Consider the following 15,976-nt stretch of genomic DNA (forward strand, 5'->3'; position numbering starts at 1 on the left):
GGCTGAACAAAATCTGAAAGCTCTAGAGGCGAAAAATGACAGCAGAAAAAAATAAAAGATTTATAAGCTAAAAGGTGCTACCCTGTGCATATTAGCTGCGAAAAGAGCCTCTTCGTCTTAACTTTGAGAGAGAATCATTGTGCACTGCCTCACATCACCCACTTTCTCCGATCAGTAAGGGGGTGATGTGAGGCAGTGCACAATGATTCTCTCTCAAAGTTAAGACGAAGAGGCTCTTTTCACAGCTAATATGCACAGGGTAGCACCTTTTAGCTTATAAATCTATTATTTTTTTCTGCTGTCATTTTTGGCCTCTAGAGCTTTCAGATTTTGTTCAGCCTTGAGAAGTGGTGTGGTTCACCTCAACATCATGAAATAGGTAGAGTTTTTCTTCAGAGTTAAATGACAAAACTATGATTAATAACAAATGATTACTCTGTATTGCTAAAGGCATTTTTTTCCACAATATGCTTGCCTTCTGATGCTGCTTAAAACAGCATATTATAGGACCTTTAAGGGCCAGTATTTTTCTTCTATGGAGTAGAATAAGGAATTCATGAAGTTATCCAGTTCCCACGACAGAAAAGCAGCACCAGACTACTGGATACTACCACCGCCATGTTTTCTGTTGGTTTGGTGTTCTCTCTCCAAAAATGCTGTTGGAGTCCAAAAACCTTGGAAATGGAAGCAGAACACTTTTCAGAGCGACATATTGTGTAAAAACACTATAATTCCAATGTGAATTTTAATTACATCCTTTTCTTTATCTATAGTTCATTGTGGACCAATTTCCTGCAATGTTAAATTTATATTTTGTTTATTTTTTCGGAATTCCTTCAGATTATGGAATGATGTTTCTTTTCAGAGTCTTCCAGCTTATTTCATGATGTCAAATAAATGCCTCACCTGTCAGTTGGGTCAAGCATCAATCTGGCTAAGCTTAACTGATAATAAAAGATTCCCCAAAATCTAGTCATTCCTCAGGCTAAATAGTTTGAGATATTTAGGCAGGTTATATTTTAATATTTTAAATTAATATATAAAGTTTGTGATATGGTTAAAAAGATAAAGAATAACACATGGATAAAGAGAAGGAATTTGCTTTAGGTTCAATGCCTTTTTCTAGAGTTAATTTTTTTTCACTTGATACTGTATGTTGCAAGTTGCAACTGAGTTTTATGCGTTGTACATGAATGGAACAGCTGGTAAAACTGTTTATAACTATTTAACAGTATAAATAGCACTGCAAAACCCTTCCACAAGTGGTGCAGAAGCTTCAAGTCAACCTTTTCTAACCTTAACAAGGGCATTGATAACTTGTTTTTGATAAACCTCAATGATTTCAAGAAGCCTTAATCATAACTTGTCTACTGAAGCTTAAAGGGGATGGGTAATGTGTAATTTCCAGACTTTAAAGGACCTTTGGCATTACATTTTGTCATTTTACATTTTAATCCCATACTTTATTAGTCGTATTCCATCCTCATCTCTTTATTTCTGCCTCCAACTATAACATGACAAATGTAAGATATAAGATGAGACCTAACATTCCAAGACTAGATAGATGAAGCTGATAGAAGATCTGATAAGAGAATATTAAATGAGAGGATTATTGATCAAATAAGAAATGAAAATAAAATGATGAGATGAGACAAGGGAATATGAAATTAAACCAAAGTGAATAAAGTGACTTTAAGTAACTTAAGACTATATGAAAACAAAAGAATGGACAGGAATAGTTTAGATGAGTTAGTAGTAGATAAACTGGATAATCTGCTTTAGATGAAAGGAAAAAAGAAACAACTATGCAACTTGAGTATAGATATGATAATACATTCCGTAAAAGTAAAAAAATAAAATAAATAAATAAAATAAATCCACTGGACTTGGTTTCCAAGATTTGAAGACGTTTCGCTACCTCTCCAGGAAGCTTTTTCAAGAGGTAGCGAAACGTCTTCAAATCTTGGAAACCAAGTCCAGTGGATTTTTTTATTTTTATTTTTTTATACGGAATGACTATGACCTGGATGACTGAGAATCTTCATCAGCATATGAATAAAAGACATAACCAGACAAAGTTAGATTGGGGGTCGACGAATGTGTGTCTGTAGATGATATGAGGAACGGCAAAACCAAGAAATATGACATCAGTTTAAATTAGAAAAATAACAAAAAACAAAACTAAAACTGAGAAAAAGATTAATTGAAAAGAAAAATAAAATGAGCAGATATGTAATTAGAACAGGCAGCGTGGTGGAGGAGCTGAGAACATACAAAGCAAAACAAGATTGATAGAGATTTAAAAGTAAAGTGAGGTGGGATGTAACAGGAGCTAATGAGATAAGAAAAGACTATGACATAACAATGCAGAATTTTTTCTTTTTTTATTAAGTAGCGTAACAATGACATACAACCTCTAAAAGTATATCAAATGCACATATTTATGGAAATATTTAAATAAATACACAGTCTTTACACACTATATATGCCCAAACAAATTACTTTTTGTAACTAAATTAACCTTTTAAAAGTGTCATTTTTCAGTAGACAAAGGAATAACTGTTAATCATAGACACAGGCTGATTTTCCTTGTGTGATTTCATTAATTGAAACAGGAAGTGAGCTTTTTGGAGCACAATAGATGTGATTTTTCTTAATTTATTTGTATTATTTATTAGATGAATAAACATTTCCTCATCTTTTCTGGGGGGAGTTTTCTAGCAATGCTGTTCTGGAAAAAAACAATAAACTTCAATACGAAACCCTAAAGATGATATATTAGAGTGTCACTCTAACTTTAAGTCAAGGTCGAGAAATCTATGTGAAATTAGAACATTTAAAAACAAAAAAGATATCTTATCTCTAGAAATACAACTTTAGGTCCAAGGAAAACGTTTTAATATTTTAGAGGGATTAGCAGCTGCCTTATGATTAAGCATTATGATTTTACCCAAAAAAGATTCCAGAAATCCAACTGAAGCTATTAAACCCCATGAAGACCAGCAAAGGCCTGGGCTTCTCCTCCTCAAACAGTCCTGCGTGTGTGAGCTCGTTCATGCACGCTCCACTGGCTTTGTTTCCAAATGTCTAAATCCCTGACTGGTACCAGAGCTGGTATGCTGCTCGGTTTTAGCTTTGTGTTAAATCATTTCAATCCAGCCGTTTCGGCAACTCTGGAGCGCTGAGCAATTTTCTAATCATCTTTAAAAACAACAGCCCAAAGGAACTGTTGGTCACTTAGAATAACTCAAAGGGTTGTACTGTTCCACGACCAGCTGCACTGCGCTCTCTTGTGACTGGCATGTTTACCGAATGCTTTAATGATATCATTTTCTGCTATACTGCGCTCTTCAGCAAAGCAGAACTGTTTGTTTTAATTCCAAATGCCATGATTACACAAAGAAGTCATACCACTCTAAGAAAAAGGAATCTGTGCATTTTAAAAGTTCCCATCAGAGATATTCTTAGGTACAGAGGGGAACACCTTATATGCTTATTGCTTGCAGTTTAATGCTGAATATAATTGGAACATGACAAGTTTCTACCAGTCTTACAGGTTCCTACTTACACAGCTAGTCATATGTAAAAAAAAAAAAAAAATACAGATATCATTGGCGGAAATTTTACATGGAAGCTAGAACCTCTAATTTCAGGTTGTACAGCTAAACTTTGGGAGTAAAAAAAAAACCCCACATACTTCCAACTTTCCTTCTTTGAACATAAAAGGAAAGCTGAACATACTGTAGAGGGAGAAATGGATTTATTAATTGCATAAAAAAGGAGAAATCTGTAAGAGGGAATACTTTTTACACAGCACTGTTCAAGGGCAATGATAAAGGGCTGTAATCATATAGCAGTGATATGACAATTACACAAAATCAAAAGTGTTGATGAAAAACTATTCATGTTGCAGGAAAACAAAATGCTACAGCTGATACAAACATTTTATATTTTAAATTAAATCATAATCTGATTGAAAACTTTAGCATCTCACTAAAAGCAATCATATCTACATTTTAAAAGTTGCTTTCTGAGACTGTGATGGGTCCTTCAACAATATGAGCTCAAAAACAAGACTGACCCATTCTATGCTTGCCATTCTATACTAGCTGGGTCCGAACTTGGCTCTGATCGCTTTCAGAGGGGTAGTGGAAACAGGGCAAATTTCTCATGGAGGAGCACGTGGAGACAGCAGATATCTGCTTACATTTTGCCATTAACTCTGCAGCTATCATAGACAGACCCAGCATGCAGCAACAGTGGGGAGGAAAAACTTCCTTTTAATTGGCAGAAACCTTTAGCAGAACCAGGATCAGTGCGAGTGTCTTCTGTTATATTAGAAAGGGTAATGGTAAACTAGTTCCACATCTGGCTCTGTCCAGCAAAGAAACCTTCAAGCAGATGAGCTTTGAGTGGGTTTTCATGTTCAAAAAGGATGACAGAGAGCACATACTGTTAGTCACAGTAAAAGCTGAGCCCATAGCTTTGTGTAGTTAGAGAAACAGAGCTAAGCACCGAGAAACAGACTCAATTAGCATTTATAATCAAAGGTGTTTGTGGTAGCATTCCAGCTGATGGCTCCCTCCCTAAAGTTAGTGGTTGCTCTAATACATTCAATACTGCAGAATTTTAAAATAGAGATCCAATTAAGCTGAGTAATGAAAAGGAATCCCTATGTTCTCCAGCAGTATAAGCCTATAGCAGCACAACTATAGAGATTTATATATATATATTCTAGATTTAGGAGGAAGCCAACAAAGGGTAGCTGGAACAATTTATCTTTTTTTCATCAAAATGGCTTTGCAAAATGGTTGCAGTGCGGTGTATTAGTGGGATGCTTTTAACTACATTTTGGGGATGAAAGAAAAAAAATTATAGTAACCAAGTTAATTTGGGATATCAATGACAATCCTGGTTAAAATAACACATTGTTTTTTTTTTTATGTTATTATATGAGACCAATTTAATGCCATCCAGATGAAGTGACTGACTGGTAAGCTTCTTTTTTGAACACTGTGATTGAGAGGCAATAACTCCTGTCTTGTCTTAATTCTAAAGCGAAACAATTACGAGTCCAACTTCTTATGTCCCTATATGTTTGTAGTCTGTTTAATTGGTAAGTTTCATCAGGATTTATGGACAAGTATAGCTGAGTATCATCAGCATATCAGCGAATATGAATCACATGCTGTCTGATAATTTTACCATGAAGAGTAATATATATAGTAAAGAGAATTGGCCCTATCCTCGTGGTACACCATAGGCAACTGTGGAGCTTGAGGAAGATTTATCATTAACATGGACAAACTGAAATTAGGCTGACAAATAAGATTTATACCAGTCTAGTGTTGATCCTTTAATTTCTGCAGCCCATTTGAGCCTTTCTAAAAGGAAAAGACTATCGACTGTATCGTTATCGACCTAACAGGAGGAGTAAAACCACAACTTAATTATCTAAGGCCATGAGAGTATCGTTACGATTTCTTTCACCATGAGTGTTTCAATATTATAATAAGCTGTAAAACTGGACTGCAACTCTTTCAAAAGTTTATTACAGTATAGGCGATCAGACACTTGTTTAGCAACTATTTTCTCAAGAATATTTTGATTAGAAAGATTAGATGGCCAATATTTCATAACAGCAACCTTAAAAGCTTGGGCTTGTATCCCTGTATTAGGGATAGTTTAATCATACCTAAAATGGAGGTGGAAATCAGAGGGAAAACTTCCTGAAATGATTTGGTTGAAACTGGATATAACACACAAGTTTAAGGCTTAGACATAAATAATAATTTTTGCTTACTCAGAGAGCCTAACTAGATCAGAACAGTCCAAACACTTTTCAGGTTCTATAGATGCTTCTGATTCTGAATCATGCTTAGAGGGGTGTTAATTATCCTTACTTTAATAGAATCAATCTTATTAATAAAAAATACCATAAACTTACTGCTTTAATTAATATCAAATAACTGAATTACATGAAGCAAATTCACTTATTTAAAGTGGTTTAGCTTCACAACTTGCAACCTAAATAAATTAAGAAGGATGAACTGAAATCAATCACTTGTTACTAATTAACACACTTAATTTATGTCATAGCTGTATTGTTTTCTAGTTTGCACCAAGGAGGACTTATGGTGTTTAACATCAGAGAAATTGGTTTTACAGGCCAAATTCATTTTGTATTGAAACCACCTAATACCCTTTATCTTCTCTTTTATAGAAATGGTTTTCTGATGACTGCAAGTTCAGAGAGCGTTTCCAGGAGAACAGTTACAACACCTATGCCTCTGTTATCCACATGAACCAAAGGACTGGTCGAGAGTGGTACGTTGCCCTCAATAAGAGGGGCAAAGCTAAAATGGGTTCCAGTCCACGGGTCAAATCCCAGCACGTCTCCACCCACTTCTTACCCCGGGCCACCCTGCATGACTCAAGCCAAACAGGCTTCACCATAGCAGAAAGGACCAAAGAGAGGGGGAAAGCGCTGCCACCATCATCCCCCAAACCCCCACCTGTGAGGACAAAAGTTCCACAAGCAACAGTTCAGAGACACAGACAAATAAAATACTGGCCCAAGTACAGGTTTGGATAATGTTTTCAAAGGCTGGACAAAAAATGGACAAATATTATTTCTGATGTTTAAATCATTCCAGAATTCTGTGAACCATGAAAAAAACTAAACAAAGGGCTGACAGGAACACTTGCTTAACTAACGCTTGTCACATCTGTTACTATAGCTCTGTGAACTTGAATCTGTGTATGTTCTGTTTTATGTCATTGGTCACGTTCTGTTAACCGTACTATGAAAGCTGCATTTCCACCAGAGAAAGAAAACATGTGAAATGTTTGTTTTGTTTTTTTTGTTTTTTTTTTAGGTCTAGAATGTTACAGTAAAATGTTTTTTTTTTTTTTTTTTTTTTTTTTTTTTTTTTTTTTTTTACTTTTCAGATATAAGGTTTGTTTATTTTATATGAATAAATAAGAAAAAACAAGTTTACATTAAATAATCTTTGTTTGCAGTCAAAAACAATGAGGGTGTGGTAAATCCTGAACAGGTTTAAATACTGTAAATCCAGTTTGGTGCAAAACTTTCAATCAAACCAGAATCTTGAAGTATTCATTTACCCCTAACAGTCCCTGGATTTCAGTTCATATGGATCTTCATAAATTGACCTAATATCACTGATATCCACCAGCTAAGAAAAATTTGTTTTTGTTATTGTATAATTAGCTATTGTTATTGTATAGTTTAGTTTATTTATTGAATAAAGATATTGATAAGTTATTGTATAATTAAATCAATCAGAAATTAGTTACATTTTCAAATTCACCTTAGACTGTAACCCCCAGCTTTTAACACACCAGGCAAGGCAAATGTATGTATGAAGCACATTTCAGCAGTGAGACAAGTCCTCTACATAAAATAAGAAAAAAAACAAAGAGCATTGCCACGGCATAAAGGCAACAAATGATAAAAAATAATGAAAATAAAAATAATTTCACTGAATTAAAAGCAGATAAAATGATTGATAAAACATGAAAAGAAATTTAAAATGTTTAGATATCAGAGTCAAAGACCACTCTAATTTTTTTTTGTATTAATCCTAGTTTAAAGTAACTGAGGGTTTTTGCATTTTTATAGTTTTCCTGCAGTTTATTCCAGATTAGTGGAACATAAAACTTTAATTCGGTTTCTCAGTGTTTTGTTCTGGTTCTGGGTATGCAAATTGAGACAGAATACCTTAGAGGTCTGGGCAGTACACATTGGCATAAAGGCTGTAATGTATTTTGATGCTGAACCATTCAGTGACTATAGACTAACAGAAGTATATTAAGTCTGTTATCTTAGATACATAGTGCCGGTGGAAGGACTTTAGAACTTGGCTGATGTGCTCTACTTTCCAAGTTTTTCTGTTAGATCCACATTTTTGGCAGAACTATGAAGACACATTTGCAGTAGACAATTCACATAAAGATGACAGACAACAGTTTTTTTTTTTTTGTAGTTTTTGTTTTTTGTTTTATTTTACTGTAAATTCATTACTGCATTTTGGGGCCATCAAACAACTTTGGCCATACAGTAACTAGTAAATTGAATTGAGCTTTTAATCTACTGTATTTTATGTTAGGTTTCTTGGGAAACTTATAGGTAATTTAGTCCAACTAAACTGATAAATGTACTGTGGTTTAAAATATTTGTGAATATCTCATAATAAGCATCTTTTGGAGTGAAAGGGAAAAAAGTCTCTAAATAAAAATTACAGCAATTGTGATTCACACACAAGAAGGAGGGCAATTAGAGAGATTTATTGATGAATCGGACAATCCTTTTGGCCCAGACACAGGCAAAAGGACATGGAAATTTCAAATTCCGCAAAATTTTGAGATTAGGATTAGATATGTCTTCCCCCAGGATCCGGACTCTGGTGGTGGAGTGGAGGCCAGACCACAAAGAAGCCAGAAGGAGCTGGAGATCATGATGGAGGAGATGGGGTGGAGGTGGGTCAAAGTCCAGCTGAAGACCTGGAGAATCTGTGACTGTAGAGCTTTAAGCAGAACCAAACAGCATGGTTGGCTGAAGAGGACTGAGGTATTGAATGTGATTGGCTGAAGCAAAGGCTAATGGAGGTGATTGAATGCGGGTGATGCTTGGATGAGTCTTCCATTTTGAATTTACATCTAAACTTCATGTGAACAAAAAATTGAAGCCTTTTTCTTAATGTAATTTTTCACCTCTATTAGGGAGCAAATCACTCAACCTTGGGAGCATCATGGTGTGAAGGGTCATGTTTGAGGATCCAGAGTGGCAGTCTGAGGTTTATATTGGTGGTCCTGCAATCTCTGCAGCAGCCAGACACAATTTCTGGGATTAATAAAGTATTTTAAAATTGGATTGAAAAGGACTATTCTATGAACACTCGGGCGCCATCCCCCTGCTGCTCCTTCCATATTTTTAATCCAATCTGGGAAAGATTTGTAAAACTGTGGGAGGAAAAAAAGAAAAAAACTAGAATGAAAAAAGCATCAAACATTTATTTTTGAAGATTCAACTAGTAACTTAAGTATACTGACAAAAAGAAATGTAAAAAAATGTGTTGAAAAAAATGTCATGCTTAATACCCTTCCTATACAATAAGTGCTTCTGATTTCCTTTTTTCCTTTGCTTTTAAAGTTTATCAGATTAATTTGTAACTTTTAATAATTTTCAATTCATACATCAACATTTCCTGTCTTCCTGGAGCAAAAATATAATACATCAAAGCTTTGAGATCATTTTTTTCAGTCACTTTTCAAAATTGGAAAGACATGAAATCAATGAAAGTAAAGCATTAAAGTGTTCCGAATGCAGAATAAATCATCTTCATTGTCATTATGAAACTAAAAGAAAATCTTATTGATGCTCCAGATTCACGCAAAATAAAAAGAGAAAAATGCTCATTGTAAAAATAACCATCCTTAGAGACACTCTTGATCAAATGAAACAGCCTCAAACGAAAATCATTACATAGAGTATAAAGCCATTTTAGAAAAATAAAATGGAGGAAAAACTCTTTTAGGAGTTATAAAAACACCTGAAAAGAAATAAAATATATTTAGATACATGCTATGTAGTGAATAAAGTGCAGCTTGTGTCAGAGCAGTCCATGAAATGGAATGGTGATCTATTTGATTGTCATCAGGGGTGTGTGCAACTACTGACCTCTCATAACTCTGAATTTGTCATAATTAGCCCAATAACAATGAATTGTTCCACAAACTTCCAGATCCATAGTGGACAAGGATCAAACAGTTCATCAAAACTCAGTTTATTTTTTTGACCAGCTGTCTCCCTGGAAAAAAAAAAATCCCAGACATCATGACCTCAGGACATCCCCCGTCTGTCGCCAGCTGACGGATGAAAATGCTGTTGATGGTTGGAGATGTCGGTGTATCGGATGGCAAAGAGCTGTAAACCGGCCATGAAGGAGCAGAGATCTTAAGAGAAGCAAATACGAACTCTTAATGATATTATTATATATTTTGGAGAATTGATTCTCTGATATAGCACAGTGTATGTTACAGTAACAAGGTTATTTTTGCAATTTTTCACCTATTTGGCCATTCAGCACCTAAAAACCATCATTGCACTTTGACTAAACTTTTCATAGATGTAACTCTGTTTATGTTTGTAAATGTTCTTATTTTGTCCACTTGTATAAAAGTCCTTTATTTGGGGGCAGACAAACCTTGATACGTTTAACAATTTGGAACTTGCTTCATGATTGGTATTAAAAAACAACAATTGCCAACTGTTTATAAACACACAGAGACTCAGAAAACACTGGTTGTGTGATTCCCCCTTTTTCTGCACATCATTACTCTCTTCAGACAGATAAACGATGTCCCCCGGTGTCTCAGCTTGTCTCAGGGCAAACAGGGCAGCAAGGATTCTCCTGATAAAAGAGAAGCCCCTGTAACTCATAGATTGGCACGAGATATTAAAATTGACTGCAGGCAGACTGCAGGCCTTTTTTGCAGGTTTACTTCCTCCTCCCAGACATGAACGCTAAATCTATTGTCCTGCCGTCTCTTCTGCTGCCGTATTTTTGTCACCAAACAGGAGTTAGATTTGTATCCTTAAGCTCACATAAAAGTTAGACTGAATGAAAAAGTTCATAGGAATCAGACTGTCAATTAAATGAAATGGAGTCCAACTCTATGTTGGTCTAAATAAAAAAATATTTCTATTGTAAGAAAATGAGAGGAAACTATTATTATCAGTAAATGGTCTTAAATACACACCTTATGTGCTTTGAGAGCAGTAATTCATTTAAGATAAGGAATTTCAATTGTGTTTTACAAATGCAATCGAATAAAAAGAAAGTGATGCAAAAAACAAAAGCCTACTGATGGATAGGTTTAGATGCATAAATTTATTGTAAAACATGCCCTTATTTCACACTTGAATATTACCAGTACTGAAAATGTTGAAACTGATGAAAACAAGTGAAAAAAAAAGCATTCAGCAAATGACTGTTAACTGTTGGTGTTGTTTTCCACATGCATTGTTAAAGGAAACAGTTTTTATAAGCATTTTACATAAACATCAGTATGGTGGAGAGTTTATAATAAAAAACAGTACAAATATTTTGTGGACTTTCCTAACAGATGCTGTTCAGAAAACAGAAATAATTCTGCTTTACTGTAAGCGTATGAAGTATCAAGCATGTTTCATGAACACATAATTGCTTTCCAAGTTCTGAAACATTAGAGGATATCATATTTCACTGTAATCCCAAGGTGATATTTAGAGAGAGTCTCTGGTACTTTAATGACAGAAATATATACTTGCTGACAGGTTTGAGAGAATAGACCATATCCAAAACCTTTGGGACCATGACAGCTTTGTGTTATTCTTTCTCTTTTTTTTTTTCTTTTTTTTTTTTTACCTTAAAACCATTCCTGGGTTCGTCTCATTCACCAAGGTTCTCACTTTGCTATCAGATGTCTGGTCTGGGGGGATTTCTCCTACCTTGGGACTAATGATTCAACATTTGAACCCATTAACATATTGATTTGTCCTTTAAGAAAAAACAAAAATCTAATTTTATTGTGATGAAGGTAATGTATGAAGAGCCTAAAATCTAAATCTGAAAGTTCAATACCTTAGTGGAGGTTTATGAGTTCAGATAAAAACTTTTTGAGTGGTTAAAAATCTGTTTCTTTGTTTGTTTGTTTTTATTGCAGTTGTACATCGTATTCTAACCCTAAATAAGAAATAGTCTTGCCTCAAACACATATTAGTTCAAAATTATAAATGTATTTTCCATTCTAAGCCAGCAACCAAAGGGGAACACAATACAGTAGGTGCCTAAAATAACTTTTATTGCAACAGTTTACAATAGGAGGATAGAGCGAACATCTTTGCTCCAAAGTCAAGATTCAGATCATTTATAATGCTGGGAAAAATTCTTCATTCACAGTTATTCCTTCCAAGCAGCCTGACAGTTGTTTATTGTTTTAATGTCGTGATCATTGGTGCAGAGTTACTGAAAGTATCACTAAGTTGTTTTTTTGTTTTTTTACTTTTGGTTTTTTTTTTTTTTTTAATTATCTTAGCACCCCCTCTTCCTGCTGACATGTCATCTGTACTCTCAGTAAGTAGCCAAAAATGTGAAAGTCATAGAAAGAAATATGCTGCTTCTTTAGGTTAAACATTAAAGACTGTCATGCAAGCTTTGTCTCATTTCTGAGGTCAACCAGTGTTTTCTTACCCAGAAATAAACCCATACTTAAATATTGAACACTGCGATGAAAAATAGATGTGATCTGTGCCGTTCTGTTTCTGAGCTTAAAGGTCTACCTGCTCTTTTTCATTCTATTTTGTAATGATTTTTGGAAATCTTTGTTAAGATTTGGGGACAGTCCTCTGAGATTTTGATAAAAGTCAAGGGATTTGGTTCCAGGGCTGATGTTCATATTAGCTCTGAATATATATATATTTATATATTATCTGGAGTCTAGATTAACCTAACCAATTTGACAAAAGACTTTTTTTTACCCCAAAAAATATGTACTACCTTAATCGCTAAAATTACAAATTTTAAATCCTTCCTTTTTCAACAAGGAAGTCACTATTGATTTAATAACACCTGTAATATGATCATTTTATCTGTGTAGATCAAGGAGAAGGGGTTAAATAATATATTTTCTTATTTTCATTAAGATTAAAAAATTCTGACAATGTATTCAATGTTATATTTAAAATGTGTGCCTGACTTCAAGGACTTCTTTATGCAAAGTTAGTTTACCAACAGGGGCTTTTGAACAGCCTCTCTGGCAACAAAACTCTTCAACAAAGGAAATGGTGTTCTAGAAGTTGATATAAAGTTTTAATACAGGTTTTTGGTTGGTCTGTTTAATCTATGTACATTAATTTATAACATACTTGGTGTTATAGTGAAGATAGAATAATAAAATGCTTTAATATTGACAATGCATGTAATCCACAAACAAAAAAAAATTAACAAAAAAAAATAACAAATAGAACCCAATTCAGTATTGGGCTTAGGTTTATGGGACTAGTCTAGGAGGGACTGGGACTAGATTAGTCTGCAGTTATGAAGCTGAGAGAAATAATTACAATGCATTGTGTATTGTATCAACTTTGTATAAGAAACAACTTCTTTAGCAATTTGAGCTATATGTTTTCTGTTGGATCAGGACCAGCCTTTGCACTAAATGTGCAAAAATAAATTTGGTCATCCATTCTTGGACAAGTTTTGATAGGAAGTAAGCACAGAGCAGAAATACAAAATCTGTAGTTTTTGGAGATGCTCTTATGCGGTGTAGCCATCAGAAGTCCTGGTCAAAGTTTCTAAAGCTGTATTTCTTCTACTTAATTAACACTAAAGATTAATAAATACTAAATTTATACTAATAAGTAAAGTAAATACTTTATTAGATGCTTTTCTATTCAAAATAATTCAAATATGGCGAGTTAGCTTAAGTATACTGATAATATACAAATTAAAATAGCAAAAATAATATTGTAGTTTTAGTAATTCTTGAATGTGTAAAAATTTGGACTAGCACTGTATAACTAGTACATTGGCAGGATATTGAAAAGTATATTGGTGGTATACTTTAAATATACTTCAATAAACTTAAATGTGAACCACAAGTACAGTATACCTTGTAAACTTCTACTATATTGATTACTGTACTTGTGTAACACTTTAATGTATAATTTAGTAAACTTAAAATGATCTTGGAACATTATATTTTAAGTATAGTTTTGTAAACATAAAAATTTTCCAATTTAGTTCGAAGAAGTATTACTTTAGTAATATTTCAAGTACACTAAAAGTACATAGGTCGGGTATACTTTGGCGCATCGATTCATGACATGGTTCCGTAACACAGTTGCCATGGCAGCATTTCCAAACAACAAGGACTCAAAGATGGAGCTCACCAAAGTTGGACATCTTTACCGTTTCCTCGCCGACTTTAAAGACTATGTAGATTATTTGGACTCTAAAGTTACTCCAACGGATTTATTTTATTTAAAAGTAAGTTATTCAGAGTTAGTTATCTGGGTTGCAAACCAAACTCTCGTCGTTTGAAAACTTTTGAACTGTTTGCAGTCAAAGGCTTTTTCTCTAGCCTGTTCTTCTACCGGAACTTTCTTTTCATTCCGTAATTTATTAAACATTCATAATTTTCTCTCTCGGCAACGTTTTTTTTTTTTTTTTTTTTTTTTTAAGTTGGTACTTAGTTGGTTAGTTAAGTAAGTATCACAGGAAAGTATTTGGATTCTTGATAAAAATGTTTGGATTTTAGATAAAACAATATATCCTCATATTATCGTGTTGTTATAATAAGCATCTATATTGATAAACCTAATTTACGTTCATGCATAACAGTATAAGTTGCAGGAAATGCCTTTACACGCTCTAAAGGCCGTACTGGTGTAGTAACTACTGTTGCACACTAGATGGCGGTATATTACCTATTTTGAATTGCAAAACATTTAATGAATTTACCTTTTTTCCGTTGTACGCAAATTATTTTACACAACCTTATTTTGTATTAGTTCATGTGGCTCACTGTCTAATATGCTATAATGTAATAAAGTGTCCTATTTATTGTTCAGACAATCTTACATTTTCAGAAACAGTTCTAAGTAGAATTTGTTGCAATTTGTTATTTGGCAAAATTGAATGAGACTTTGAGCATCTCATAACCACAATAATGTTTTTGTTTGTTTGTTTGTTTGTTTTTTTTACAGGGAATTGAAACGCGAAACCTAGTTTATTTTCCTTACGGTCCCTATTGTGGTTTTTCGTTCTATACATTATAAACCCTGCTAAACATGGCAAAGGGAGTTTATCTGCAAGTATATCAGATGTATTTAAAGCGTCAATATTAAAATAGTGGATCAGTATTCTTCATTACTTAAACAATTATTTATGTCATGCTGAATATAAACTTCTAACCTGACAACAGCCAGATGCATGTCTCGTTCCGCCCAGAGCGAGACATTCATCTGGCTGTTGTCAGGTTAATAAACTTCTGGACCCTGTGGAGGGTTTACCCTTGGACAACATGTGATGTCATCCTTTATTTATTCATTAGTGTTGTGTAGGGTTGGTTGGGAAGCAATCCCACACATGAACTACAACAGGATACTCCACTTAGAAACCCCACAGAACTCATGGATTTTTTTTTTCTCCATGCAAATAATATCTAAAATGTTTCGAACTGTCGGAAATATGCCTTAGATAAGATATTTTGTAGTTTTCTGCCATCTGTCACATGCAGAATAAAAATGGAGTCCTGTGTGCTTCAGAAAATGATGAAAGTGTATCTCTAACATCCTAATATGGTATACTATCTGGTACATTCTGAGATAAACCAAAGCGATAATGTATCGAAAAGATTAATACGAGGCCTGTTCCTCACATTCTAGGATTTGATAGACATGAGCTATACCGTTTAAAGCTTGCTCCAGACTTTATCGTAACTGTGTTTCATGGTTGTGAACATGACGCCTCTTTGGCAGATTATTTTAAATTTACGTTTTCATATACTCTAAATAATTTTAACCAAACCCACCTATCTAATTTCTGTCATAACATTCACTGTCATTTCCTCTTTGCTTTTTATTTTGATAAAAATGGCTTTCTATTCCAATTTTTATAACCAGCTGTTTCCAAAAGTATTCCAGCGTTTTTATTGTCATTACACTGTCACAAGTACAGCACAATGAAATTCACTCTCGACTTTTAACACATCCGCTTAGGGAGCAGTCGGCTGCCATTTGCAGCGTCTAGGGTTAAGGGTGTTGTTCAGAGGCCCAGAGTGGAAGTCTGTGGGAGTGGGTTTCGAACTCACAAAGTCAGGATTCCAAGCCCTACTGTATGCCCTAACCATGCCACCCTGGCACCACTCCTACAGTAATGGTGCCACTCATCCTTTATATGAATGAATA

The 15,976-nt window shown here is 34.3% G+C and overlaps 2 protein-coding genes across 2 annotated transcripts in view; both read left to right on the plus strand.

Annotated features, from left to right (window-relative positions):
* Positions 1–6,819, plus strand: part of fgf5 (fibroblast growth factor 5) — a 16,573-nt gene extending 9,754 nt beyond the window's left edge. Inside the window, exon 3 of the mRNA XM_015373608.1 lies at positions 6,224–6,819. Within this exon, the coding sequence (XP_015229094.1) occupies positions 6,224–6,595 (372 nt within the window). The 3' untranslated portion in view covers positions 6,596–6,819. The remainder of the gene's footprint in view (positions 1–6,223) is intronic.
* Positions 6,820–13,913: 7,094 nt separating this feature from the next.
* The window catches only part of LOC107083980 (chromosome unknown open reading frame, human C4orf22), a 120,106-nt gene continuing 118,043 nt past the window's right edge, over positions 13,914–15,976 (plus strand). The window contains exon 1 of the mRNA XM_015373600.1: positions 13,914–14,054. Within this exon, the coding sequence (XP_015229086.1) occupies positions 13,914–14,054 (141 nt within the window). The remainder of the gene's footprint in view (positions 14,055–15,976) is intronic.

This window comes from Cyprinodon variegatus, unplaced genomic scaffold (assembly GCF_000732505.1).
Source record: "Cyprinodon variegatus isolate N-32 unplaced genomic scaffold, C_variegatus-1.0 Scaffold89, whole genome shotgun sequence".
Taxonomy (NCBI): domain Eukaryota; kingdom Metazoa; phylum Chordata; class Actinopteri; order Cyprinodontiformes; family Cyprinodontidae; genus Cyprinodon; species Cyprinodon variegatus.